The sequence below is a fragment of the Giraffa tippelskirchi genome, chromosome 5 (assembly GCF_054371585.1).
Source record: "Giraffa tippelskirchi isolate mGirTip1 chromosome 5, T2T-mGirTip1v1.2.pri, whole genome shotgun sequence".
Lineage (NCBI taxonomy): Eukaryota > Metazoa > Chordata > Mammalia > Artiodactyla > Giraffidae > Giraffa > Giraffa tippelskirchi.
The window spans coordinates 188,975,002-189,000,709 of NC_137279.1; the positions used below are offsets into that span (position 1 = coordinate 188,975,002).

The following is a 25,708-nucleotide window of genomic DNA, read 5'->3' on the forward strand; positions in this document are numbered from 1 at the left end:
AGCATTGGACAGGGCTTCCCTGGTGGCTCATACAGTAAAGAATCTGCCTGCAATGCAGGAGACCCAGGTTCTATCATGGGTCAGGAAGATCCCCTGGAATAGGAAATGGCAATCCACTCCAGTATTCTTGCTTGGAAAAGCCTATGGACAGAGGAGCCTGGTGGCTACAGTCCATGGGATCACAAGAGTTGGACATGACTTAAGTGACTAACATTTTCTGCAATGCAAAAGTAGGTAACTCAGTCGGGAACCTGTAAGTCCACGAAGTATTAACAATCCAAAGAGTAAAATTTTTGTGCGTGCACATAACCTTTTTAATTATGTGTGTGTGAGTGAGACAATGCATGTGTATCTGAGTCCTCAGGGCTGCCTTGACAAATGACCACAGTCTGGGTAGCTTGAACCCATAGAGCTGTATTCTCACAGCTCCAGAGGCTGAGAGTCCGAGATCAAGGTGTTCACAGGCTGGCTGTTTCTGGAGGGGACTCGGGAGAGTCCGGGTCCTGGTTACTGCCGGCCCCGGGCCGTCCTGGGCTTGCAGACGCATCTGCAGTCTCTGCCTCGTCGTCCAGGGACTCCTCCCCGTGTCTGAGTCCACGTTTCCCTCATGTCATGAAGACACCCAGCTCTGGGTTTTGGCCCACAAGTACTGAGGGTTTGGAATGGATCACATTTTTAGGGAAAGTTAACCCACAACAGTATGTGTAGCAGAGTGTTGAAGTAGCCCCATTACTTCTTAGTGACATGAAGAACTTGGAGATGCCCCAGACCTCACTGGCCAGGCGCGCGCTGGTCTCCTGGAACGTCACAAAGATTAGGTCGGTTTACATGTGCCCTTCACACCGATGATGGAATTTCACAGCTGTCACTCACTTCCGATGAAAAGAATCGGATGGAAATTACTCCTCTGCTGTCCGTGCCCTATTGATGGCTGCTAATGGGGACAGTGCAGGAGGGTCTGGGCGTGTAATTAGAGTTTCCAGCCCGTGTGCCTGTGTGCTTGACGTCCACCGTGCACTCCCCCCTCCCCGCCACAGACCCCGCGTGTCTGTTTTTAACTCCCTTCAAGATGAGAAGAGAAGGAAGGAGACTCAGGCCGCCCAGTATCACGTGGGGATTTGATGGAGGATGTGGGCAGCCTGAGATGCGTCCCTTTGCAGCTGGGAGACCGTGGTGTCCCCGAGGGCTTTGAGCCTCAGACATCTATGTGTTCCTCCCTCACGTCTCCTGCCGTGGGCCACTCAGAGGACCTGGGGCCCGCAAAGGCTGGTACCCAGCAGCTGTCCTCACGGTGGTGGGGTGGTACCATCAGCTCTGTGACGGTACCAGGGGGCGATGCCTCCATCCATCTCTGCTCTCAGTCCCTCCAGCCCACACGTGCGGCAGTGCCCCCCGCAAAAAACAGAAAACGTGGACTTGGACCTAGGGATTTGGGCTCTGCAGCCTTCCTTTGACAAAGAGAACAGACTAGGGTCGGAGTGTAGGCAGAGAATGAAAGGTGGGTCTTCCCCCAGGGAGCCGGAGGTGGGGAGGGAAGTCCTCATCCTTCCCAAGTAGGAGGAGGAGAGGGACTGTCTTCCGCATAAAGAGGAGGGTCTGAAACGGAAGAGGGGGACAGAAGAAACCTGAATGTCTTGCTAACGTAAGGAAAGGTAAAGGACAAGATAATGGCTAGTCAAGGAAAACTTTAATCTGTATAAGTCAAGGTAAGAAATAGGCTTCCTGAGTGTAAGTCATAGAATGTGGGATGTGCTTTTGAATTGTGCCCCGGGCTGTGGGGAAGTATCCCGGCTGTGTCTCGACTCTTAAATACCTTGCTGAAAGGAGCCTGCAGCTGTTTCTCTTGTTTGTACGGATGTACGGAGTTTAATCAAGACTTGGCAGTATCATGGGAAGAAGGGAACTGGCTTGCCTTCCCGGGGGAGGGACCTGTACATGCCCAGTGCCATCTTTAGTGCCTGTGGGCTGACGTGGTGTGTGGTGGGGGAGGAGGGCTGAGTGATTTCGAGGATGGAGCAGGACCGCGACAGGAGGGAGGGCGAGCTGGTGACCTGGGACAGCAGCATCTTTCCCTGGAGCCCCAGAGCATCCAGGGACGCGGGGGTCTCACGGCTGGTGGGGGGCCTGCCTCCCTGACACTGCAGCTTGGATGCCTGAGTGTCCCCAGGGACGGGGCTGCCCTCTTCCTGGAAGCCCTGAGCCTCCGTGCCAGGGCCTGCTACTTACTTGCCTGTGGTTGAAGCCTGGGTTCCCAGCCTGCCTTGGCCACTTAAACTCTCCGTCCTCGTGGTCTGGGGTGAGTTAGCCAGCCGCCTGAATGTGGACCCTCTGCTCCGAGAGTCATTTGCGGGGACTGAGAGGGTAAACGCGTAGACAGCTCTGCTTAGCCCTGGCGCAGAGCCACCCGAGGCCTGGGGATGCACAGCTGTCCATACGGCCCTGCGGCTTTGTTGCTGCGTCTTCCGCTCCAGGTAAACAGCCTTCCTCCTCAACTCTTCTCATGGGTGTGACTTCAGGACCTCGTGTCCACCAGGAGCAAGCTTGTGACCCCCACCCACCCTCCGCTCCTGCCCCAGGCAGCCTGTTCCTTGACCACGCTCCCATGACCAGCTAAGTTATTCCAACAGCTCTGAGTGCAGCCAGCTCAGGTCAGGACAGCAGGGCTCTGTATGAGATGCCCGGGACCTACATCGTGGTCATCTGGAAACGAGAGAAGAGAAGTTAAAGTGGGCTGGGGTAACTTCCCAGGTGGTCCAGTGGCTAAGACTCCGTGCTACCAATGCAGGGGGGTCCAGGTTTGACACCCCCCGCCTCCAGTCGGGCAGCTAAATCCCACATACTGCCACTGAGAATTCTCATGCTGCAAGCAAAGACCCTTCTGCTACAACTAAGACCCGGCGCAGCCAAATAAAAAATAAACACCACGTCCCAGTGGTGCGGGCGGGCCTGAGTTCCGTGGGTTCTTTCTCGCTCCCGGTGGGGTTGCTGTCTGGGCTGCGGGGCAGGTCAGGAGCTTCTCTGGTTGCACGTGGCCTCAGGGCCCCGGGGACCCCCAGGAGGGGTGAGGAGGCCTCCCATCTTCGCCTTTTTCCCGGGGTGTCCAGCCCGATGGTGCCCCGCGAGGGTCCCTGGCCCTGGGCTTGCCACCACGCCCTGCTGGTTCCTAGCTGGGATGTCACGTGCTGGCCATGGTCACTTCCTCTGGAAGCAGGGGTCTGCTGCGGTCAGGTCACCTTGAGCTGGACGTCTCTCTGTTAATCCCCGCGTCCCTTGAGGACCCCCTGGAGTTGTTCCCCGACAGATGCATGTATCGTCACGGCAATAAAAGCCTTCTCAGGAGCCTGTGTATCTTAAATCATTTTTTTTAAAAATGAATTGTTTAGAATGAATGTTTACTTGGTTTCTTAGAAACAAGCCATGTGGTAAATACCAGCCTTTATTTTCTGGGACATACGAAATGCTTTTAAACTGTCAGCTCCAAAAATCCTTTCCAAATCAAATAAACTTAAAAAAATTTTTTTTTGTCAGCTACCACTGCTCAGCAGATGTTAGGCCTATTTCTGAACGCTTTCTTGGGTGCTGCTTAATGTTCCAATGAACGAAATCTGTAAACGCTAATAAAATTTGAGTAGTTTTGAAATCTAGCCAGTTAAGTGTTTCCACATAATTTTACCATGTTACTTCAACCAAGTGATTAAAAGTACACAATAATTTTTTAATGAGGAGTATCTGAAACCTTAAAATGAAGAATCTGCTGGTAGTTTGGCTTAGTAGGTAAAGCAGAGGTCAGTCAGTTCGACCACCTTCCCTACTTCTTTCAGATGCTAACTCGGTCTCTAACCTTAGACATAGCATTGACCCTTGTCAACGTCCTGATCTGTGTAAACAGCCTGCTGAATAACTCTGTCCCCTCGCAGGTAAGCCATATTGAGGATCTGATGATGTTGCCTTTAAAACAGGTGAAGAACGCTAAAATTATCACTAGCGTTTCAAAGAAATAAAGAGAAAGTGGGTTCTGCTTCATTTTTAACAAGAAAAAAGGCCGTAAAATTAAGAGTAAGGAGATTATGTTTTTGGCATGGACAGAGTTGGCAGGACAAAATGTGTCTCTGAGTCGGTTGTTTGGAACTCTGAACACACCGTCCCGTATTGTTATAATTAATTCAGCGGGAAACCGAGGGCCTGCTGAGAGCTGGGCACGGCTCCTGCGGTCGGGGCGGGTGCTCCCGAGAGGAGATGAGGCTTCAGGAGGAATGGCTGCAGTTCCAGGTGACATTTGCATCCGGTCAGCTGAGCAGCTGTGCAGGCTGGCTTCTGCCGGGAAGTGGCCCCGGGCGGCTCCCACATGCTCCGTCGTGTTATTTGACCCCCAGAGCCCCGCAGTCGTAGCCTGTGTGCTGGGCGACACGACCCCTGCTTCCCTGAGACACCTCCTGACTTCAGAGATGACAAAGCCACTTCCTTAATAGGAGAGGAGACTGGGATCTTGAAAGATTCACCGTCCAAATGAGAGATCATTTTCTCTAGAGAAAGGTTAAGCCCCAGGATGGTTGTTGGTTTGTTTTTTGTTTTTTTTTTTTTGAGCTTTAAGTGGTGGTCTAGTCGCTAAGTCGTGTCCGGCTTGTGTGACCCCATGGCCTGTAGCCCACCAGGCTCCTCTGTCCGTGGGATTCTCCAGGCAAGGATACTGGAGTGGGTTGCCATTCCTTTCTACAGGGGACCTTCCCAACCCAGGGATCAAACCCGGTCTCCTGCGTTAAAGGTGGGTTCTTTACCGACTGAGCTACCAGTTAGAGCGTGACGTAACTGCACGTTAGACAACAGTGTCTGGGTCTGTCTGAGCCGACACCATCGGGTGCACACTGCCGCCCCTCCCGCCCACCAGCGTGTTAGTCCTGACACACTGGCTGGACGCCCTCCGCTGAGTCCTGACACTGTTCCCAGGGGAATGAGACGGTTCCTGAGAGTGTTCCAGCCCCACCCCTGGAAACAGGAGGCCACAGTCCCAACGCTTAGGGCCTCGTCCCCATTAGGAACCTCGAGGGCAGACAGCTGTCCCGCTGCGGTCACCCCCAGTCCGTGCTGTCGAAGGACTGCTGCATTTCTTTTTTTTTGCAGTCCACACAAACGTGTATTTACAAAACAACCAAGTTATATATATACAGGCTTAGTTTAAACTCTTAATATCTTTTTACTCCTAGAAGGTAAAGAAAAAATTTAATCAACTAATCTTTTTTTCTGTTTTTATACAAAGTGATAGGTCATGCACTTTTTTTTTTTAAAGTTTTAAAGTCTTTTGCTAAGTGCAAACCCTGGATTCCTCTCCCTGGATTCCTCTCTACAGTTTTAAGGCAAGAACGGGACCATCGCTGGGCAGTCTCTCTTGGGGGAGCAAGCCTGGAGGGGGAGGTGCCGGCTTCCTGGGGCCCTGGCCCCAGACCTTTGGTGGCGGGGGTCATTGTTGCATTTCTAAAGGCTTGTAAGAATAAATGAAAACAAAACGCCCCACGCAAACAAGGCTACTGCCCACAGGCCTGAAGTATTGACTGTCCGGCGGCCCCTCCCGGAGACCGTCTGCGACCCCTGCCCTGCGGTGTGCCCACACAGCAAGGCTTGACCTGCAGAGGACTCTGGGTTTCTCCACAGGATCCCACCTCACAGCCACCGGCCTGTTCTAGTTTTCTCAAAACAAACACCTGAGTTGCATGCAGAGGATTGTGTGTGAACCAACAGTCCTATGTTTATTTTTAAATCACATGTTCAAAAATAGAGTTCACACGACACAAATAATTTTTTTTTTTAATAAGTTTTTAGGAACTTATTAAAGTTTCACAGCAGGAAACCCTAGTTTAGAGCGGTCACGTCTAAGGGGCAGAGAGACAGTCTGGTGGGCTCTGGTGGGTGCAGGCCAGTCCACCCCATGCCCACACCCGCCTTGCTGAGGCACCCAGCCCTGGACACGTCTCGGGCCCCGGCTGGTGGGGTCTGGCTTCGTTTAAAGACGCCAGGTGAGCAGCTGGGCTCCGTGTCCTGCAGCCACAGGCCTTTGTGTAATTTATCCTTTTTGATGCTTAAAATAAATGTGCAGGATACTAAAAATAAATAACCTTAAGCACGTTTTCACCCAAGGAAACAGATGTGCGCAACTATATGTATTCCATTTACCACCAGACTATTTCAGAGGCAGGAGTCGATGCTGGAACATTCACGTACAGCCCCGGCAGTGGGCACTGGGTGTCCAGCCAACAGCCTCCCTTTGGTCACCCAGCCATCCCTCATTTTATTGACGCTTCTCAGATACTGCGGAGTTTTTTTAGTAAAAAAAAGAACAAATTGAAGTTTTGCGGCTACCTTGCATCGAGCTAGTTGTTGGCGCTGTTCTTCCCAGCAGCATTTGTTCACTTCATGTCTCATATTTTGATAGTTCTTGCAATATTTCAAACTCTTTTCCAGAAAAAAGGTTGTGGCTGGCTGAAGGCTCAGGTGATTTGGTCAGCCTTTTTTTTTTAGCAGTACTTTAACGTACGTATGTTGGCTTTTTTAGACATAATGCGGTTGAACACTTAGAAGACTATGACAGTACAGTACAGACATAACTTACGTGCACTGGGAACCATCCAGGTTCTTGGGACTCACTTTATTGTGATATTTTATTGCAGTGGTCTGGAGCTGAACCCACAATCGCTCCGAGGAGTGCCTGAATATTAGATTCTATTAATATATGGCGGTCCCATCATTTTGGAGAAATGGCTGTTTTCTCCTTCAGAGAGCTGATTCAAAACCAGACGCCCCCCTGTGTCATCTGCTCAGGGGGTTCCCAGTAAGTTCTTTCTGGGGGACATGGACTGTGTCTGTTCCTGGTGCCCGGTCCCCTCCCATCTCCCATCCAGCCATCTCTTCTTGTCCCTTTCCTTTTTCTCCTACTGCCCTTGACAGTCAGAAATCCTGGGGGCTTCCCTGGAGGTCCAGTGGTTGACTCCACGCTTCCAATTCAAGGGGTGTGGGTTCCGCCCTGGTCGGGGAACTAAGATCCCACATACCATGCAATGTGGCCAAGAAAATATGTATTAAAAAAAAAAAAGCCCTGTCTTGTTCACTCTGTTTCCAGCATCACTTGCTGAAAACCACTTCCTAACCCCAGCTAAGGTTAGGAACACACCATGTGTGTGTTCAGTTGCTCAGTCGTGTCTGACTCTTTGTGGCCCCACGGACTGTAGCCCGCCAGGCTTCTCTGTCAACCTCCACTCTCACTCAGGAAAGCAGAGCGTGTGCCTGCCTAGAGAGCAGAGCTTAATGGCTCAGCTGCCAGATTTCAGGGGCCTCAGTGAGACCCCTGGTCACCCCAAGTCTCCTGAGGTTTGGGCCGTGCAGGCTGCCTGTCCATTGGAACAGTCGCTGAGTTATTGGGAGAAGCACCCAGTTTGGGGGAGGATAGTGTATGAACTTTGGGGGTAGGGGATGGGTTCTAGCTTCCCAAAACAGTTTTGCAGGAGAGTCCCAGCGTGTGGAGCCAGGGCAGCCTGAGTGGGTCTGGGGCCCCGAGCCCGAGGGAACAGGCTACAGGCCCAGGCGTGGGCATCACACCTAGAGCGTGAGCTGAGGACGGCAAGGTCCAGGCTTGTCTGCACAGCGAGTGTCCCCTTTCTCCCACAGAGCCCTTGGACACCATCACAAGAGAAAGGATGCTTCAGGCTCTGGGAGCTGCCTGCCTTCTGGGATTACTAATGCTGCAGGGCGTGGTTTACTCTCTGCAGTATCTGAGATTCTGCAGCTGTGATTACAGAGAATTGTTTTGTGCTGATAATCCTGTCTTGCAGCAGTTTTGTGAGGTTTTTCACTGGTGGTTGTTTTGTTGTTGTTAGTTTAGTCACTAGTTGTGTCTGCAACCCCATGAACTGTAGCCCCCAGGCTCCTCTGCCCATGGAATTCTCCAGGCAAGAATACTGGGGTGGGTTTGCATTCCCTTCTCTAGGGGATCTTCTTGACCCAGGGATGGAACCTGAGTCTCCTGCATTGCAGGCGGATTCTTGACCATTGAGCCACCAGGGAAGCCCCCCACCTTTTTTTTTTCCACAGAGGAAAAGCTAATAAAACTTAATGAAGGTGGAATGGGGTCTGTCCTTAGTTGATGATGATCAGCCAGCCGACACCTGCCCAGGGCTTCCATGTTTATTGTGGTCTTGAAAAGGTGGTGTTTGGAGTGGAGGGGAGAGCTCTGAATGGGTTTCACGTGTTAAGCTGCCAATTTATGTTTTCCTCAAAGCTCTTGAAGTTAAGATGTAAGGAAGTTCAATATAACTATTGAGCAACAAGCCACTTCCTCAAACATTAGTTTCCGATTTCTTTTTGAGCAGCAGTTCCACTTTTACAAAACGCTTTAAGTAGCCTTCTGATACATTGTGCTGTTCCCTTAATAAAACTTATACAAGTTCTAGTTTATAAATCTGACTCACTGCTTATCAGGGATGGCAGTGAAGCTGTTTTTATGAACACAAAATAGAGCTTTAGGGTCTCCTGTTTCTGTTTCACATCTGCCTTTTCATCCAGTTAATTTTTGCTTATATTTACTTGATGTCAAGAAAACCTGAACTACACGTGACACTTTAAAGATATATTCACTTCACTTGCTATTTCAAAGTTACTCTTCCATGAAGTAGATCCAGAAGTGTTGAAGTAGTAGGAACAGTGAGATTCTTGAGATTCCAGGTTGAATTAATAAAGATCAGCCACTCTCATTCCCTAGAGGTGTTCAGGCAGGGCCCCCAGGGACCCTGGTGCTCACTAAATGCACGGTGACACCCCCAGGAGTCCGCTGGTAACTATTTGATTGTTGTTGCTTAACTGACTTGCCTCACACAAAAAACTGTCACTGCACATGTACCCGGCCTGTCCCTCCCAAGAAGGTGGGGCGTGTCCCAAAGCAGGTTGCTTGTTTTTAGAAGGCCGGGGTGATGGTGCAACCCTCCCCACACCCCAGCAGTGGGTTCTGCTTTGCAGACAGGTTACCGGATGCAGCCAGCGCCACTATCCTGGTGTGTGGCTTGGAGTGTGACGTACTTGCCAGTGCAAGTTGGTTGTTACTGTCCCAATTTCAGAACCAGTTGTACATCTCTTAAAAAAATACCACACTGGCCATTTTCCAGACCCCTCCAGAGGCTCTGGAGAAGGTTCCTGGGGGTGCGCCTTGAGCCCCGCTGCGGGATGAGAGCCCCCACCTTGACAGACGTGACAGCTCTTCAGCAGGGCCTCCGAGGCGCCGTCCTTGGAGAGTCTCTGTCGTTTTCTCCTGGAAGAGCGCAGGCTCTTTTGATCTGCAGGTTCGCGTCTTCCCGCATTTCAGGCCAGCCCCTCGGTGCCTCCCCCGAGCCCTTTCGTTGGGCGTTTCTCCTTTCGTTAGTTTCGTCTGTGTTCCTGTCAGTTAACTTCTGTCTTTTCGTCTCCTTGGTGGAGTTTATTGCCCGCCATTCCTCCTTGTCAGAATTTCAGCTTGGAGTGGTGTTTTCTTCTCGCCCTTACTTTTGCACATTTTATTGATTTGTTCCAAAATGCCGGTTTGATCCTCCACTCGAGAGGCTTCCATCTCTTCTCACACTGTTTCAGATTCTTCTCCCGGAGCCCGCATCTTGTTACGTGCCTGTTAATAAGTGGCATCGGAGGGGAGCGACTGGAAGGGATTTCCTTCTGCTTTTTGAGTTTTATTTTCTCTTCCATCTGCCCTTTGGGTTTTGCAGGCTCCTTTGCAACTCTCCCCCACTGACCCTTTTTTTTTTTTTTTTGGCCATGCCACGCAGCTTGCAGGATCTCGGTTCCCTGACCAAGGATTGTACCCTGGCCACAGCGAGGCCACCAGGAAACTCCCACAGTCCCCTGCCCCCTTTTCTCCTCCTACCGTATCTTCACATGATGTCCTTACCGTTTCCATAGCTCTTTTCCTCCCTTTTCCTGAGATTGGCACATCCCGACGGCAGTCCAGTGCAAGGACTCATGTGCTTCTCAGGCCGTTCGCGCTGGCTGGGGCTACTGAGGGCTTCGTGGCTAGCACTCATCCCTGGTGAGGTCTGGGAGGCCCCCCCACCATCAGGTTTCCTGCGGAAACAGGACACTGACTAGAGACCTCTTGGATCAGAGGGATGACCCACTCTACTCACTCCCATTTCCTCGGACCTCCAATATCCACCCCCTGCCAGGAAGTGCTGGACACGGGGCTGAGGCTGGGAGTTCCCTTCCCTGAGAATCTCAGGGTAACGTGAGTCCCTTTGTCCTCCTAGGGCATCCCCTCCAGACCAAGGTGAGCTGCTGTTACAGGCAGGCCACTGCTCTCCAGGAACCTGCTGGGCGCCTGCCCCCGTGGGGGTGGGAGGGGGGTGTGCCGTTCCCCCCAGGGACCCCTCCATGCAGTCTGGGTGTTGCAGGCACTTTGCTCATCTCGGAGCCTCCTCACGGTCAGGGGACCAAACAGGAAGACCCTTCTGCCCCCACCATAGCATCCCTCCTCCCTGGGGGACCAGGAGCCCCTGTCCACCCGGCTCTGCGGTCCTCCTCTATTTATTTGGCTGTGCTGGGTCTTTACTGCACAAGGGCTTTCTCTGGTTGCGGTGATCCGGGGCTGCTCTCCAGTTGTGATGCGCGGGCTCCTCATTGCACTGGCTTCTCCCATTGCAGAGCACAGGCTCTCGAGTGAGCCGGCTTCAGTAGTTGTGGCTCAAGAGCTTAGTTGCTCTGCGGCTTGTGGGATCTTCTGGGACCCCGCATATCTCCCGCATTGGCAGGCGGATTCTTAACCACTGGACTACCAGGGAAGTCCCCTCCTTTTTATTCTCCCCCCTCCCTCCCCTCTCCCCCCGCCCCTGCTCCTTTTTATTCTTAAGGCCAGTGATTTCAAGGTTGCTTATGTGACACTTTGCATCTTTTCTTGATGGATGGTGGATTTTTTTTGGTCTGGTTTTTAACTACCTCCCCTCCTCCCGCCTCTTTTATTGGAAATGGAAGAAAGGAAAATTCTGTTACAGCAAACTTTGAATCTTTCCTCTTACCCTGGAACTTTGACCTCTTTCCTGATCTTTCGTCTTTGCTGTACTCAGGTCTGGATGGAATGAAGTTGTTGAAGACTGTAGCCTTAAGCCTTTGTGTTAAATCCCATTTCACCTCAAGTCATAACTGCGAGCGTTTCACCTGTGAACTAACTTACCGATCATCATACGTTAATTAGATCCTTACTCATAGTACATTTTTTATAGTCTCCCCCTCTTTTTTAAAACCAATATAAGTTTTTTTAAAGAAATTGGCAGAGGGAATGAAGTCTGATTTGGTTAAATTTTGTAATTGAATATATTACCAATAAAACTTCTTTCCCAATGTAAATATATGATCCAAAATTCATTTAAATGTCACGATACAAAACCTCAGTGATAGGTACCAGGCTTCAGTATTTTTATCAAAGAGCAAAATTCATTTTAAGAAATTTTTGGCACATGATTAAATTTTTTATGCTCTCCCAGGGAGAAATGAAAAGATTCATAGTTGTCTCCAGGGTATTCCTCTCATCTCACCATTCCTAAATAATCAGGAGACGACCACCTTCGCAGATATTCTATTGTATTACTAGGCTAAGTAAGAAGAACGTTCTGGGCCGATGTCAGAAACAACAAGAATCTTGAAACCATCCCTCTGGGAAAATCAGGTGCTCCTGAGCTGGGGCCCTGTGACGGTGTCAGGACTGCAGGCCAGCTTGCCCCTGTGGGAAGGGTCCTGGTGGCTTACTGTGTCTGATCAGATGCTGGGATAACGCCCCTCTCCTTTCTTAAGGAAAAGGAAAATAGCAGTGCCTCAAATGGCGCGTTTTAAACTCAAGAAAGACATTTATTCTTTGCTCATGCATGGCAAAGTAAAGATGGAAACAAACAGGAAAAAGTAACAAATGTTGCTGAATCCAAACTCCTGCTGCTCGCTGAGCGACAGGTCAGTAATGGAGAGGTGAGTTGTTGGGGCCAGGAATAACGACTTTAATTGGAAAGCTGGCAAACCGCGAAAATGGAAGGCTGGTGCCCTAGAGAACCAGCTTGCCTGAGTGAGAAGACCGCCGCGGGTCTCATACTAAAAGGGGAGGGAGTAGAGTGAAACATTTGCTGGTCCCCATCAGCTGTCACAAACCCTGGGACACGGTGAAGGACAGGGAAGCCTGGCTGCTGCAGTTCATGGGGTTGCAAAGAGTCGGACAGGACTTAGCAGCTGAACAACAGCAACGATCAGCCTCTGCAGGGGGCTGTGTTAGTTTCTTCCTTCCTGCAGTTATTCACAGGTGGGCCTGGTCAGGATGTTTCCTGTGAGCTAAACAAAGGTATTTTTGCTTAATGCTCTTTACCTGGGAGGTAGGGTTCCCAGAGATGGGCCGTCATGTATCATTTAATCTTATAGGCAATATCCCTTTCGTGATGAACCTGTAACAGAATACTGTTTTCCCTATCACACAAAGTGTTGGGCAGGTCTATTTCTTTTTAGTCTCCTAAGCACAGGGTTCTCGGGTGGCACTAATGATAAAGAACCTGCCTGCCAACGCAGGAGACATAAGAGAAGAAGGTTCCATCCCTGGGTCGGGAAGATCCCCAGGAGGAGGGCATGGCAACCCACGCCAGTATTCTTGCCTGGAGAATCCCATGGGCAGAGGAGCCTGGTGGGCTACAGTCCGTGGGGTCGCAAAGTCAGACACTGAGTAACTTAGCAGGCAGGTACGGGGATGACTGTCATTTGCAGCTGAAGACAGCTCCCTTCCATGGTGGTGAATGGAATGAGGGAAGGACACTCCCCACCACCCACATTCTTGGTGTTGCCCTGTGGGTGTAGGGAATTCCACGAAGGCTTCCAGGCTCCTTTGTGGATGGTGTGTGTCATGAACTGTCTCAGCAGAAGTCCACACAGAAGAGAGAAGATGTGAGAATCAGGCGGCATACGTAGGTTTGGGTCTCTCCCCCTCCTGTCTGGGTGGCGGGGTGCAGATTGGTCAGCGTCTGAACTTCTTTTGCACCCAGTTAGATGTGGATGTTCTGGTGTTATTGGAACCATAAGATGCTGTGAGGAGGATGAGATGAAGTGGGAAGAGAAGTGCTTTGTAAACTATAAAGTATAAGGCTCAACAGTTGCTTGGAGACCTGTTAATGATATGTTAATAATTTTTAGTCCAATTAGCCAAAAGCATAGAAATGTCAAACATCTGTTGGAGTGTTTAATGCCAACAAAACTTTTTTTTTTTTTTTGGTAGTGGGAAAATTCGGTTTTCTTTTTTCCTTTGTTTAAGCAGAAATGCCAACCCAAGTGAGATGGTTGTACCTCTCTCGGTGTAGACAGCCCCTGTATTTAACAAGATTCCGTTGTAGATCCATCCTGCTTAGCTCGAGTTTAAAGAGTAGAGGGAACACAGCTGTTATGACCTACACCAGCATCCCAGATTCAAAACTGGTTCCCCCAGCATGAAACCAGGACTCAGGAGTAACCTTGAGAGTAATTGGTCACCAGTGGATTGTACCCTGGAGAAGGGGATGGCAACCCACACCAGAATTCTTGCCTGGAAAATCCCATGGACAGAGGAGCCTTGTGGGCTCCAAAGACTCCAAAAGGTCACAAAGAGTCAGACACGACTGACAACTAAGCGCACCACAGTGGGTTGTAAGGGACTCCTGTGAGTCTTTTCTTCAAGGTATTAAAAAAAAACTGATGTTTTCTTTCTGGTGAGCTTTTCATAACACATCCATGTCAGCATCCCTGCTTCTGTTTGGTACATTCAGGTCCATCTTTTACCTTGACCCGTCAAAGAATTCAAGCTCAAGGGCAACAGAGGCTCCCAGGGCAGTTTTCTGAGTGGAAACTGAAAACTAACCTTTGAACGAACCTGAAATTTAAAAAAATTGCACATGGGGCTTCCCAGGTGGCTCAATGGTAAAGAATCCACCTGCCAATGCAGGAGATGCAGGTTAGATCCCTGGGTTTGGAAGATTCCCTGGAGGAGGAAATGGCAATCCACTCCAGTATTCTTGCCCCGAGAATCCCATGGACAGAGGTGCCTGGAAGGCTGCAGTCCATGGGGTTGCAAAAGAGTTGGACATAACTGAGCAAACACAGGCATGAGGTTGAATTTAGGCGGGAAGAATGTCCCCTTTCTGTGTGCACATGAGATGCAAGCCACCTTGCTGTTCAGCAAGACTCAAGACAACCAAAGCCCAGAGACGGACTTGATTCTGCTCACCTTGATTCTGTACCTGTTTTAATGTGGTGCTGTCTACCTCTGCTGATCACAAGCCATCTTTGGAAGGAATTGACTTAAGTGCGGGAGTACTCTGTTTTCCCTTCTCATGGAGCTGTCATCACAGGTACAGAGCCCTGCCTCCCCCGTGGACTCTGTGGGTAAACAGCAGTGCACGGGCCCTCCACACCTGTGTACAGGTGGGCTGAGCCAAATGCATGTCGATGGCTCCCAATACGGGGGTCAGGTTTGGGCACACTTTCTAAAAATAAAATGATCCCTGGGGTGATTTAATGTTACATAATAGTATTTGGCAGTCAGAGAAGGTTGACAGTTATTCATGTAACAAGTTTATAGGGTGGGGCCATGGTTGCAAAGTTGGGTCAAACAGACCTGCAGGGAGATACAGCTATTTCTCTGTGTCTATAGTTCTGTATCCACAGATTCAGTCAACCGTGGATCAGAAACACATGGGGAAAAAAAAAATTAGAGGAAGTTTTCAAAAAGCAAAACCTGAATTCGTCTCATGCTGGCAACTATTTACATAGCATTTATGTTGTACTTAAAGCTCTTTACATGGCATTTACGCTGTATTACATATTGTAAGTAATCTGTAGATGAGTTAAAGTATACAAGAGGATGTGCATAGGTAATGTGAAAATTCTTCACCGTTTTATGTAGGGGAGTTTGTAAGCAGCCCCCTGTGGATTCCGAGGGATGACTTTATTGGAAATCGGATTAGAAAACAGGCATTTATAAATCTACGTTAAAAATGAATTTGGACGTAGAGTTTGGTGGTGTGCTCTAATATTTCAGTAGGAAAAGATCCAACGGCTAGGATCAGATGGTGGGTTTGAATTGCACAAAACAAGGGCAGTGGCCTCTGATGAATGTAGACCAGCTTGCTGCCACCCACGCCTTCATCCCAAGGTTTTTTTCCCTTTGTGTCTCTAAAGTAAACTATAGAAAACGGTTTTTAAAGTATTTTATTTACCTGCTGGGTTGTGTTTCTCCAGTACTCAGTGGTCTGTGTTCCCATTGAGCCTGACAATCTATCAGCAGTAGGAGTTTATTGTTTGCATATAACCTTATTAATCCTATTCTTTCTCTCAATCTGGGTGCTTAAACACCTGGCTGATTTTTACCTAATTATCAAACCTTTGGGTTCATGGCAAATGCATTTGAGTGTTTCCTTTGTTTCCTGATGTGCATACAACACCAGAAAACACACACAAGTCCACTGCAAGTGTCTAACGTTTGCAATTGTAAAATATTGAAGAGACATACTAACTACATATTTTAGAGGGGAATAATATATAGTGATTTTTAGAATGGGAAGTGTCCTTAGAGATGGAGAAGACAATCACCTGCCCTTTTAGAGCTGATGCAAATTAGATCCAGAGGCCTTTGCTTGTGGTTACAGAGGAGCAGAAAGAACTCGGAGCAAACCTTGCTTAACGTTAATACTGTGATCTAATCATCTGGACACAAAACTTGTACAGGTGACTCTACAAAAACATATCAAAGAAGGTGAATGAACCAGTAGATGTGAAGTCTATCAAGTGCTCACCCTGTCAGACAGAGGGCGCAGAGACCCAGGGGAGGGGCAGGGCCAACAGCGGGCGTCACTCCTGGGGAGCCGGGTGGTGATGCCCACCGGGTGCCTGCTCGTCAGGGCGGTGGGGGCGGTGGCTGGTAGCGGGTGGGAGGGGGGTGCTGTTCCTGTGGGAACTCCCCCTCCTGCCCTGGAGACCACGCAGGTCGGTGAGGAATTGGCCACGTGAGCCCAGCGTGCCCCGGGGCAGCTGAGCAGCCTCGTGGAGGTGGAACCTGTGTTCACCAGGCAGGGGCCGGCCTCCGCGTGTGCTAAGATGCCAGGGGTCACGGCGCCTTCCGTTTGCGGAGCTGCGGGGGCGCGGGGACCCCACTGTGGGTCCCCCCACAGCCGGAAGCGCACGCGCAGCCCTCTGTGGTACAGCGCGCACGCGCTCGGTCACAGCCGCATCACCTGTGTCCTTCCAGCGCTTCTCCACGGAGTGTGCCCCCCTTTTTTCCGCATCAGCAGTGAGGGGAACCAAAATGAGAGTTGATCCGTCTTAATGCTGGAAGGCTTTCTTTGGTGTTTGAGATTTGCTGTGTAAGCAAGTGCGTCTTGCCTGTTACAGGGGGTCCCGAGTGGATGTGGCCGTGTGTGCGTGCGTGCTTACTTACCCCTGTGACCTCCCATCCAGCCCCCCACCCCAGCCTCAGGGGGCCTCAGCCCACCTGCAGGCCTCTGATCCTTCTTCGGGGTGGCCCAAACCCCGGAACTCTGGGAGGGAAGGCCGGCATGGTCCAGGGACCCCTGTGGCGCAGAACCAGATGGGACTCGGGCTAGCAAGGGACCCGACCCAGAGCCTCTGGGGCCAGAGGGGATGCTCTGGCGGTGTAGTTCTCGGGGGGCGTTCAGGTGCTCAGGATTGTCAGTTCGCCGGTGTTTCTGGAAGGCCCCTGTGCCTGGGGAGCTGAAATGAGACGTGTTCCTCTCTTTGAGACCGCGAATTCCCAAGCCTGGGGATAGGGGTGACTGGGATGGGCGCAGAGCGCAGCAGGTGGAGAGGTGGTCTGTCTCTGGAGGTGGCAGAGGAGCCCAGCGGTGGGCGTGTTTCCCGCTGTCCAGGGGAGGGGCTGGCAGTCCGACCCAGGACGCCGCGGGGAGGTGGTGGAGGCGGGTGTGCGCCCACCTGGGCGTGGGAGGGGTCAGCGCCTGCCACGTCCACGGGGCCGTCCCCCTGCCCCCCCGCGGCGCTCCGGGGGGCTCCCCGCCCCTAACCCAGCGTGGTCTCTAACGCTGTCTGTTGCCAGCTGCCCGCTGTGTCTCGCGCAGGTCTCACCCCGTAGTCTCTGTCTAACCCGTGTGTGGTAGCAGCCGTCTCCCTTGTGCCCTGTGAACGCGGAAACCCATCCCATGCTGTTCTGTGTTTACCTCTCAAGAACTGGGTTTCCCTTGAGGAGAATACAGAGATTCTCAGCCCTGGCATTTGTCCCTGTGGCGGAGACCAGGCCCCCACCCTGTTCACCGCACATGAAAATGTCGTTTCGGGCTCGTGAACCCGAGAGAATGACGAATTTCAGTGCTCTCCGTTCCTGGACTCTGTATCAGCCGGGTTCCCAGGGAGAGAGACGTCCTGAATCGACACATAAAGCCCGCATGAGCGCTCCACCCTCCTGAGCCGCGAGCCATCCTGGCCTCGCGTGGAGCCTGTGTGCTCCAACCCCAAACGATCCTGGGTTCTTAAAGATGACTGTTGGAATCTGGAGAGCCAGCAGTCCCTCCAAACCCAGCGGTTGCTGGAGACAGATCTGAAGCTACTCCTAAACGCTCAGGGCTGCCTCCAGGGCCGCAGTCTAGGGAGTATTTTTCCACAAGCGAAGCCCACGTCTGTTCGCCCTCCCCACACTCTGTCTTTCCTGTGTAACAAGGTGTTTTGTGTGTGTGGCAGGTGGCAGGTTCAAGAAAGAGATTGTCGTCGACGGACAAAGCTATCTGCTGCTGATCCGAGATGAGGGCGGACCCCCGGAGGCCCAGGTGAGTACAGCACGCACCCCCGGAGGCCCAGGTGAGTACAGCACGCACCCCCGGAGGCCCAGGTGAGTACAGCACGCACCCTGGGGCCTCGCGTGCACGTCTCACTCCTCCTTGAGGAGGAAGCACTCAGGTGCTTCTAGGAATCGGGCAGGTGTGCACGGAAGAGGTGAGAGAGAGGCCCCTGAAAGTGCTTCCTGTGACTGAGGTTCTACAGTTCAGTTCAGTCGCTCAGTCGTGTCCGACTCTTTATGACCCCATGGACTGCAGCACGCCAGGCCTCCCTGTCCAGCACAAACTCCCTGAGTTTACTCAAACCCATGTCCATAGAGTCGGTGATGCCATCCAGCCATCTCATCCTCTGTTGTCCCCTTCTCCTCCTGCCCTCAATCTTTCCCAGCATCAGGGTCTTTTCCAGTAGGTCAGTTCTCCACATCAGGTGGCCAAAGTATTGGAGTATCAGTTTCAGCATCAGTCCTTCCAGTGAACACCCAGGGCTAATCTCCTTTAGGATGGACTGGTTGGATCTCCTTGCAGTCCAAGGGACTCTCAAGAGTCTTCTCCAACACCACAGTTCAAAACCATCAATTCTTCGGCCCTCAGCTTTCTTCACCGTTCAACTCTCACATCCATACATGACCACTGGAAAAACCATAGCCTTGACTAGACGGACCTTTGTTGGCAAAGTAATGTCTCTGCTCTTTAATATGCTGTCTAGTTTTGGGGAGAAGCTAATTCTGTTTTTCCTGCAGACAGAAACCTGGAAAGCAGTTTGGTCTGTGTGGCTGATTTTCGCTTTGTGTTTCTAAGAAGGAAGGAAGAGCAGATTTTGCACTGATTTGTCAACTCAGTGGCACTAGCATCTGGAATTTTCTACAGCTTCATCTCGAGAGCATGCTAAGTCACTGCAGTCGTATCTGACCCTTTGTGACCCCATGGACAGTAGCCCACCAAGCTCCCCTGTCCTAGGGATTCTCTAGGCGAGAAACTGGAGTGGGTTACCATTTCCTCTAGAGCAGTGCAGTCATTTAGAAAGCTGGGTGGAATTTGAAAATGTGAACACCACCACCAGGCTGCCCACCAGGCTTTGCAGCCCAGGTCATTCTCCACTGAAAACCAGAGGCTGCAGCGTAGTATGACTTCTTTGAGTGTTCCTTGAAAAATGGGTATTGTGGGAAAAAAAGAAACCTGAGTGTGGAAAACTTTCTTTGGTTTACTCACTCCCTAGTTTATGGCTTTATTTCTATAATAATTTACCAGTTCAACACTTTAAAGGAGATAAGGGGTAGTAATAGTCGAGACTGGTTAATGCAAACTTAATATTAAAAATATCCCTGGTGTTCTTTCTTGAACTTACCTGTTTGTGAAAGTGCACTTAAATGTAGTGATTTAAGTGAACGATGTTGAATATGGGGGTTGTTAAAGTTCTAGAACTCCATACACTGAGGGGGTGTGTGGCTCTGCAGAAAAATGGTGTGGAGTTACCATGTTCCAGTGAGTATAAAGTATCACTGATTAGAAGATATACCAGAATTTAAAATAAAAATGCTGTCAAGTCATGAAACAAAGCAGTCCTTAAGGTACACTCTGATACCAAAGATGTGAAAGTATGGAAAAGATTTCTTTAGCTTTGATGAAACAGCATAGACAATGATAGTAATAAGGAAACATTAAAGACTGGTTAAACATGGAAAAAAGTAGGTTATGAAGCTGTGAGACCTCGTGGTCAGTGCATGTCTGTTACTTTGAGCAGGACAGGGCTTGACATCTGATAGTGTCCTGGAAGGTTTGTGATGGCATTTAAGCTAAATGACTTTTTCTTAGTCGACCTTCGCCCATGGGACATCTGTCCTGCTGTCCCAAGGGCTCCCTCAGCGGCAGCTAGAAACAGGTGAATGAAGTTGGTGAAGTGTGGGAGTCACCTGGGGTGATTTTCCGCCTTTCCAACTCATACACGTTTTGGAGTCTGCAGCGGCAATTTCACACTCAGCATACCTTGGCTCCGACCATTAAGAGTCTAAGAAGAAAGTTGAGAGACATACGGAAACGCATGTCGGAGCTGGTTGAGTGGCTTCAGGGCCGCTGCTGTCCAGGGTCGCTGCCCAGGGATGGACGCTGATGGGTCCAGAGGTGCACAGACGCAGTGCTTTTCTCCTGACTCCAGTGGTAGACCAGCGAGCCGGCCCCCCTGGACCACAGTTAAACGGTGATGAGACCTGTCCCCGGGGACTCCAGGTCCACCCTGGAGAGGGAACTCCGGCTCAAGGAATTGGGGGCTCAGAGCATCACCCCACCCTGAAGGTTTCATCAGCCATGATTGCTATTGCTGTTGTTGTTTAGTCGTTATCATCTGAACTTCAGGTTTAATTATGTCCTGTCACATAAAATCTCCACGGGTAACTGAATACCCTTCTCATTTATATGTAGAAGTCAGAGCTTGGGCTTCCCAGATGGCGCTAGAGGTAAAGAACCCACCTGCCAATGCAGGAGACGTAAGAAATGCATGTTTGATCCCTGGATCGGGAAGATCCCCTGGAGGAGGGCTTGGCAACCCACTCCAGTGTTCTTGTTTGGAGAATCCCATGGACAGAAGAGTCTGGAGGGCTGTAGTCCATAGGGTTGCAAAGAGTAGAACATGACTGAAGCGACTTAGCACGCCAGCTTAACCAATGGAAACTTTCCCCAAATGTGTTAGAGCTGATGCCTTGACCATCAGAACTTGTGTCTTAGTTGCAGCTTCTTTTAGAGAAAGCACATGGGATTTCTCCCCCCCATTTTCACTTGGGTCTTTCATTAAAGAGGAGGGCGTCTGGCTCCAGACGGTGCTTGGTGCCGCGTGTGTGACCCTGGGGAGCTCTGAGTCCCGGGGTCCTTTGGTCACTTGGCTCCACCTTTCCAAGGTGACTGGGGGTATTAGACGAGCTAACGTGTGTGCCTCCGGCTGATTTGCCAGAAAGAGGGTCTGATGTGAGTTCAGCTGGATGCAGGTAAAACAAAAATAAAATGATAGCCAGGCCGCTGTGGGGTTATCGTTTTCTCCCCCTCCTTTTTGCTCATTTTGTTCACTGGTTTGGTTACTGTCTCTGGCACTGGGTCCTAATTCCCTCAAAGGGTGCTGTAATTCATCCGTGGCAGATCTTAAATATGAAGACCTCTTCTGTTGACAGAGTCGTTGGTCCTGGGGGTGGAGGACTTCTGAGGAGGAGCCCCATTTCAGGGGTCCCGGCGTGGCTTTCTGGGGGGGCTCTGCAGGCAGTTTAGGGTGCAGCAGGAAGCTGCAGGGTCACCCCTCGTATCGGTCCCCAGGTCAGCTCTTTGCGCACTGGGTTTGCTTTCCATCAGCTGAGTCGGGACGGGGTGGATGTTCCCGTGGGGAAGAAGATCTGGTTTGACTTTGGAGACATGGAGGCCTGGGTGGGAAGCGGGTGCGGGCCCCGGCCCAGGTGTGTTGGGCTAAGGATGAGAAGGGTGTTAGTGACACTTCAGAAGCGGGTTTCGGTAGAAGCCGGACGCCACGCATGGCCCCCTGTCATGTGCTCACGAAGGTGACCCGATGCTGCTCCTTCCCTCTGTCTCCTTGCTCCTCGCCTCCTGCTCACCTGCCCTCTTTCTCTCCAGTTTGCCATGTGGGTGGACGCCGTCATATTTGTCTTCAGCTTGGAGGATGAGATCAGTTTCCAGACCGTCTACCACTACTACAGCCGCATGGCCAACTACAGGAACACGAGCGAGATCCCGCTGGTCCTGGTGGGGACGCAGGGTGAGTGGCATCTCCGGGGAGGTTGGGCTCGCAGGGCTCTGGCAGCTGAGCTGTGTGAGTGGCTTCCTGGCCTGTATTTTCAGAGACGGGGGCGGTGTGCAGACGGTTTAAAGAAGAAATAATTTTCTGCTGAAGTCTTAGTTTTTATAGGGAGAATCCCTGAAACGGAAATCAGCCCGTCTCCTCATTTGGTTCAGTGGAGAAATCACTTGGCAACTTCAAAACAAAACACACCCCTACACCCCCAAGGGCTTCAGAAAGAAAGTCTAATTTCTATATCAGGACATCTTAATTCTCTGTCATAAAGTAATGTAATTTATAAGCAACCTAAAAAGTTACTCTGTTAACGTTTGCACCTTTAATACTGATTTTTGATACATTGCCGAGTTTCCAATCTCATTTTTAGCAGATCCCTCAGAGAGCGTAGACTCTTACTGCACAGGTACGTTTTGTTTTTTTTTTCTAGGTCACGTAAAACTTGATCTCTTAGTAAAGTGACATCGCCTAGGACACTCTCGATCACAGATTCACTAACATGCTGGTATCTGCTGGGGACTTAACTAAGGGGTCACAGGGATTGTTTTAGCAAGTCAGATGAAAGTGAAAGTGGCTCAGTCGTGTCTGACTCTTTGCGACCCCATGGACTGTACAGTCCATGGAATTCACCAGGTCAGAATACTGGAGGGGGTAACCTTTCTCTTCTCCAGGGGAGCTTCCCAACTCAGGGATCGAACCCAGGTCTCCCACATTGCAGGTGGATTCTTTATCCGCTGAGCCACCTGGGAAGCCAGATGAAGATTAACTTTAAAACCACTTTGTCAGAAGAATGAGGAACTTAAAAAATAATCACGTTCAAGAAACCCTGGATTTATCCCTTTATTTTTTGGTGCAGGTTGCATTTTTGTTAATTCCTTTAGAATGAGCACATTTGGTCTGCCCTTGCATGCCCTGATGTGAGACTTCTCCAGATAAGAAACGTGCTGCGTCTGACCAGCAGGACCAGTTAGCTATATGCAGGGCACCAGGTCTGATGTAAGTGAGAGCAGGGTAATCCACGTCTTGGTAGGATAACCCAGGATCATGGAGTGGGGAAGTGTTCTGGGAGGGAAAAAAAAAAGTGTGGGATAAACTAAAGGCATCTTCTCAGGGTGCTGGATGTAAAATGTGAGTTGGGGTTTCATGGAAAGGACCTCACCCCCATCCTGCTCCCCCTGAAGCATATATGTTGTGACCAGTGGTCTCAAAACTAGACCAACTTGGGACATCAGTTCAGTCACTCAGTCATGTCCGACTCTTTGCAACCCCATGGACTGCAGCACGCCAGGCCTCCCTGTCCATCTCCAACTTCCAGAGTTTACTGAAACTCATGTGCATTGAGTCGGTGATGCCATCCAACCATCTCATCCTCTGTCGTCCCCTTCTCCTGCCCCCAATCCTTCCCAGCATCAGGGTCTTTTCAGATGAGTCAGTTCTTCACATCAAGTGGCCAAAGTATTGGGAGTTTCAGCTTCAGCATCAGTCCCTCCAATAAACACCCAGGACTGATCTCCTTTAGGAGGGACTGGTTGGATCTCCTTGCAGTCCAAGAGACTCTGACGAGTCTTCCCCAGCACCACAGTTCAAAAGCATCAATTCTTGAGCTCAGCTGACTTGAGAGATTTTTAATGCCCAGCGCGCCCTCTAGTGGTCACTGCAAGACAAGACACACTCGCAAGGAGCCCTTGGTTTGTGTTTGGATGCGTGCAGAATTGGGTGTTTCACTTCCTAAAAAAATTTTTTTTTTTAACTTTTTATTTTGTATTGGGTTATAGCTGATTAACAGACAATGTTGTGATACTTTCGGGTGTACATGAAGGGACTAAAACTTCTTGGCAGGTAACGTTTTATAGTGGGCAGCTCGTCTAAAATCGGATCTTGCTTTTCCAAGCTGCCTGGAGATTCAGGCAGTTAATTTTCAGTAAGCCACCTTTCCCCGCAGGCCTGCCCGGGGCATTTCTGAGCCAAAGTGCAGTCTGTGTGGGCATCTCCTTACCGGCTCCCTGGATTCAGGGGTTTACGCTCAGGATGCACAATGCCTTTGTGCACTAGGATCCCCAGAGTAAAGGGAAGATAGGCATTCAGTCCAACCCAGAAAGCTACCTTGACAAGTTGGCTGTCTTTCCTCCACAGCCGTGTGTTTGGACGTAGAGAGTGGTGAGTCTGGGGGCCATGCAGACCCGGCCTCACTGCCTCCGTGCTGCCGTTGACCTTGACACTGCCGGGCCTTGGAGGGAGGAAGTCTCACGGGGCACTGGGGCATCTGTGGGCCCAGCAGGGTCGAGCACGTGGCTGGTTTCCTTCCTTCCGTTTGCATGTGTGGCCCATCTTCCTGAGGTCCTGCTGGGGTTGTCGGCGCCTGTCTTTGCCAGCCCTTGACCTTGGAGGTGCTTGTGGCCTCTGTGTGTCCCGCCCCAGCTGAAGGGGAATCCGTGCTCCTCTCTTGCCAGGATGGTCTGGGTCTCAGGGTGACCCGGAGACGGCTCCATAGGCTGGGGAAGTCCCGCCGGGGGCCCTGAGGGCAGGAACCAGCCCACTTTCATTGCCTCAGTTCTATAAACATCTGTGGCTGGAGGGCTTGTCTCAGACCTGTTGGGACTTCAGCAAAGCCACGCCCCAAAGGAGCAGGACTTGAGTGTTTTCAGGAGGGACAGTCTTCAGCTGAGGGGTCATTACCCGGACCTCTGATTCCCAGAGCACCCTAGAAGCCCCCGTGGCGGGAAGGTGGTGTGAGGGTGGGCTTCTGGAAGGTTCCACCCTTGGAGACCATTAGCTCCTTGTGGATTCGCGTTCTCTGAACCCTGCACACAGATCCTACTGCTGTGCAGACTGCAAGGGGTATCAGAGACAGCCGCGAGGGCATCTCAGGTTCCCTCCCCGCCCCCCACCGAGGTGGTTGGGGCCCGTGGCCCTGTCGGAGGTTATGGAATGGAGAAGATGAAGGAGAATCAAGTTCATTGTTCAGGGACATGTGGGGTGCGGGGCCTCACCCAGCGGTGGGTGGACGTTCTCTGTCCCGGGTCCTGTCGGGGAGCTGGAGGACGTTCATAAGGGCGGAGGCGATGGTGTTTGTTAAACACAGCCTGTTTTAGAGACGGGCGGATCGCATTGATTTGAGGGTGAAACCTGAGCTGTAAAAAAAGATAAAAGATGTAGAGTCGCCGGAGGAGTGCAATGTGAGATGAGAAGAGTGCTCCAGCGCAGGGTCTGTTTCTGACGCGTGACGGCATGGCGTGTTGTGGAAGCCGGATGGGACAGAAATGGGGTGGGCACCCACCAGGAAGGGAGGGGCTGGGGCGTTGTGGGGACCCCCGGTCAGGATAAATTCTAAGCTGCATTAATGCTCTGCGCATGATTTTCTAGTGTACGTACACCACAGCGTTTGAAAATCCTGGGTTTCTAACTGTTTTTCTACTATTTTCTTAAAAGATGTTTCCACCTTAAAAAAAATACTTCTTTTCCTTCGGTGTTATGAAATCCAAGTCAGGTTTATTAATCTGTAGGTGAGACAGGATGAGATACTGTTTGAATTAATCCCTCTGACAGGCCTTGCCAGGGGTCTGAGTCATAGTTAGTTTTCCTGGGGTCATTCAGAGCTGTCGGTTAAACCTGTTCCATGGGGCTAGGAAAAGCAAACAGGGAATAAGGAAAAGGGAAAGTGAAAACAAAATCAGTGTGTTATTCCCTGGAGATGCCTCTCTCATTTAACGCTGAAGAAGCTGAGTGCCTTGTGCATTTCCTGTGCGGCAGCAAACATTTAAGAGGTTGTTAGTGTCTCCTCTGCCGCTGCTTCCTGGACTAGCGGAGAAGACTCCCGCCGCTGGGCTTTTCCTTAAAGAGCTCTTGGGTGTTTCCTGTAACTCAGGAGCCTTCACGCCCGCGGGAAAAGTGCCACGCCAGGAACAGTCCCTGAAAAGCCCGTTTCATCTCACGGCAGCACTGAGGCTGGAGCATCTCGGCCCTTCCTCTGGTCGTGTGCCGGGCGTGTGGCTGCCCCCCCCCGCCCCGATCCCCTCCCCATCCCTGTAACTCGGTAGTCATGGAATGAATGGAAACGGGGCTCATGCAGGCCAAGCTAAAAAAAAAAAAATAGCGGGGGTACAGGGTTCATTTT

General features: G+C 50.8%; 1 protein-coding gene across 5 annotated transcripts in view; it reads left to right on the forward strand.

Moving 5' to 3' along the window:
• AGAP1 (ArfGAP with GTPase domain, ankyrin repeat and PH domain 1) overlaps window positions 1-25,708 on the forward strand; it is a 568,365-nt gene that overhangs the window by 202,429 nt on the left and 340,228 nt on the right. For all 5 annotated transcript variants that reach the window (XM_081494022.1, XM_081494021.1, XM_081494020.1 and 2 more), the window contains 2 exons: window positions 17,716-17,801; window positions 21,417-21,558. In XM_081494022.1, the coding sequence (XP_081350148.1) occupies window positions 17,716-17,801; window positions 21,417-21,558 (228 nt within the window). The remainder of the gene's footprint in view (window positions 1-17,715; window positions 17,802-21,416; window positions 21,559-25,708) is intronic.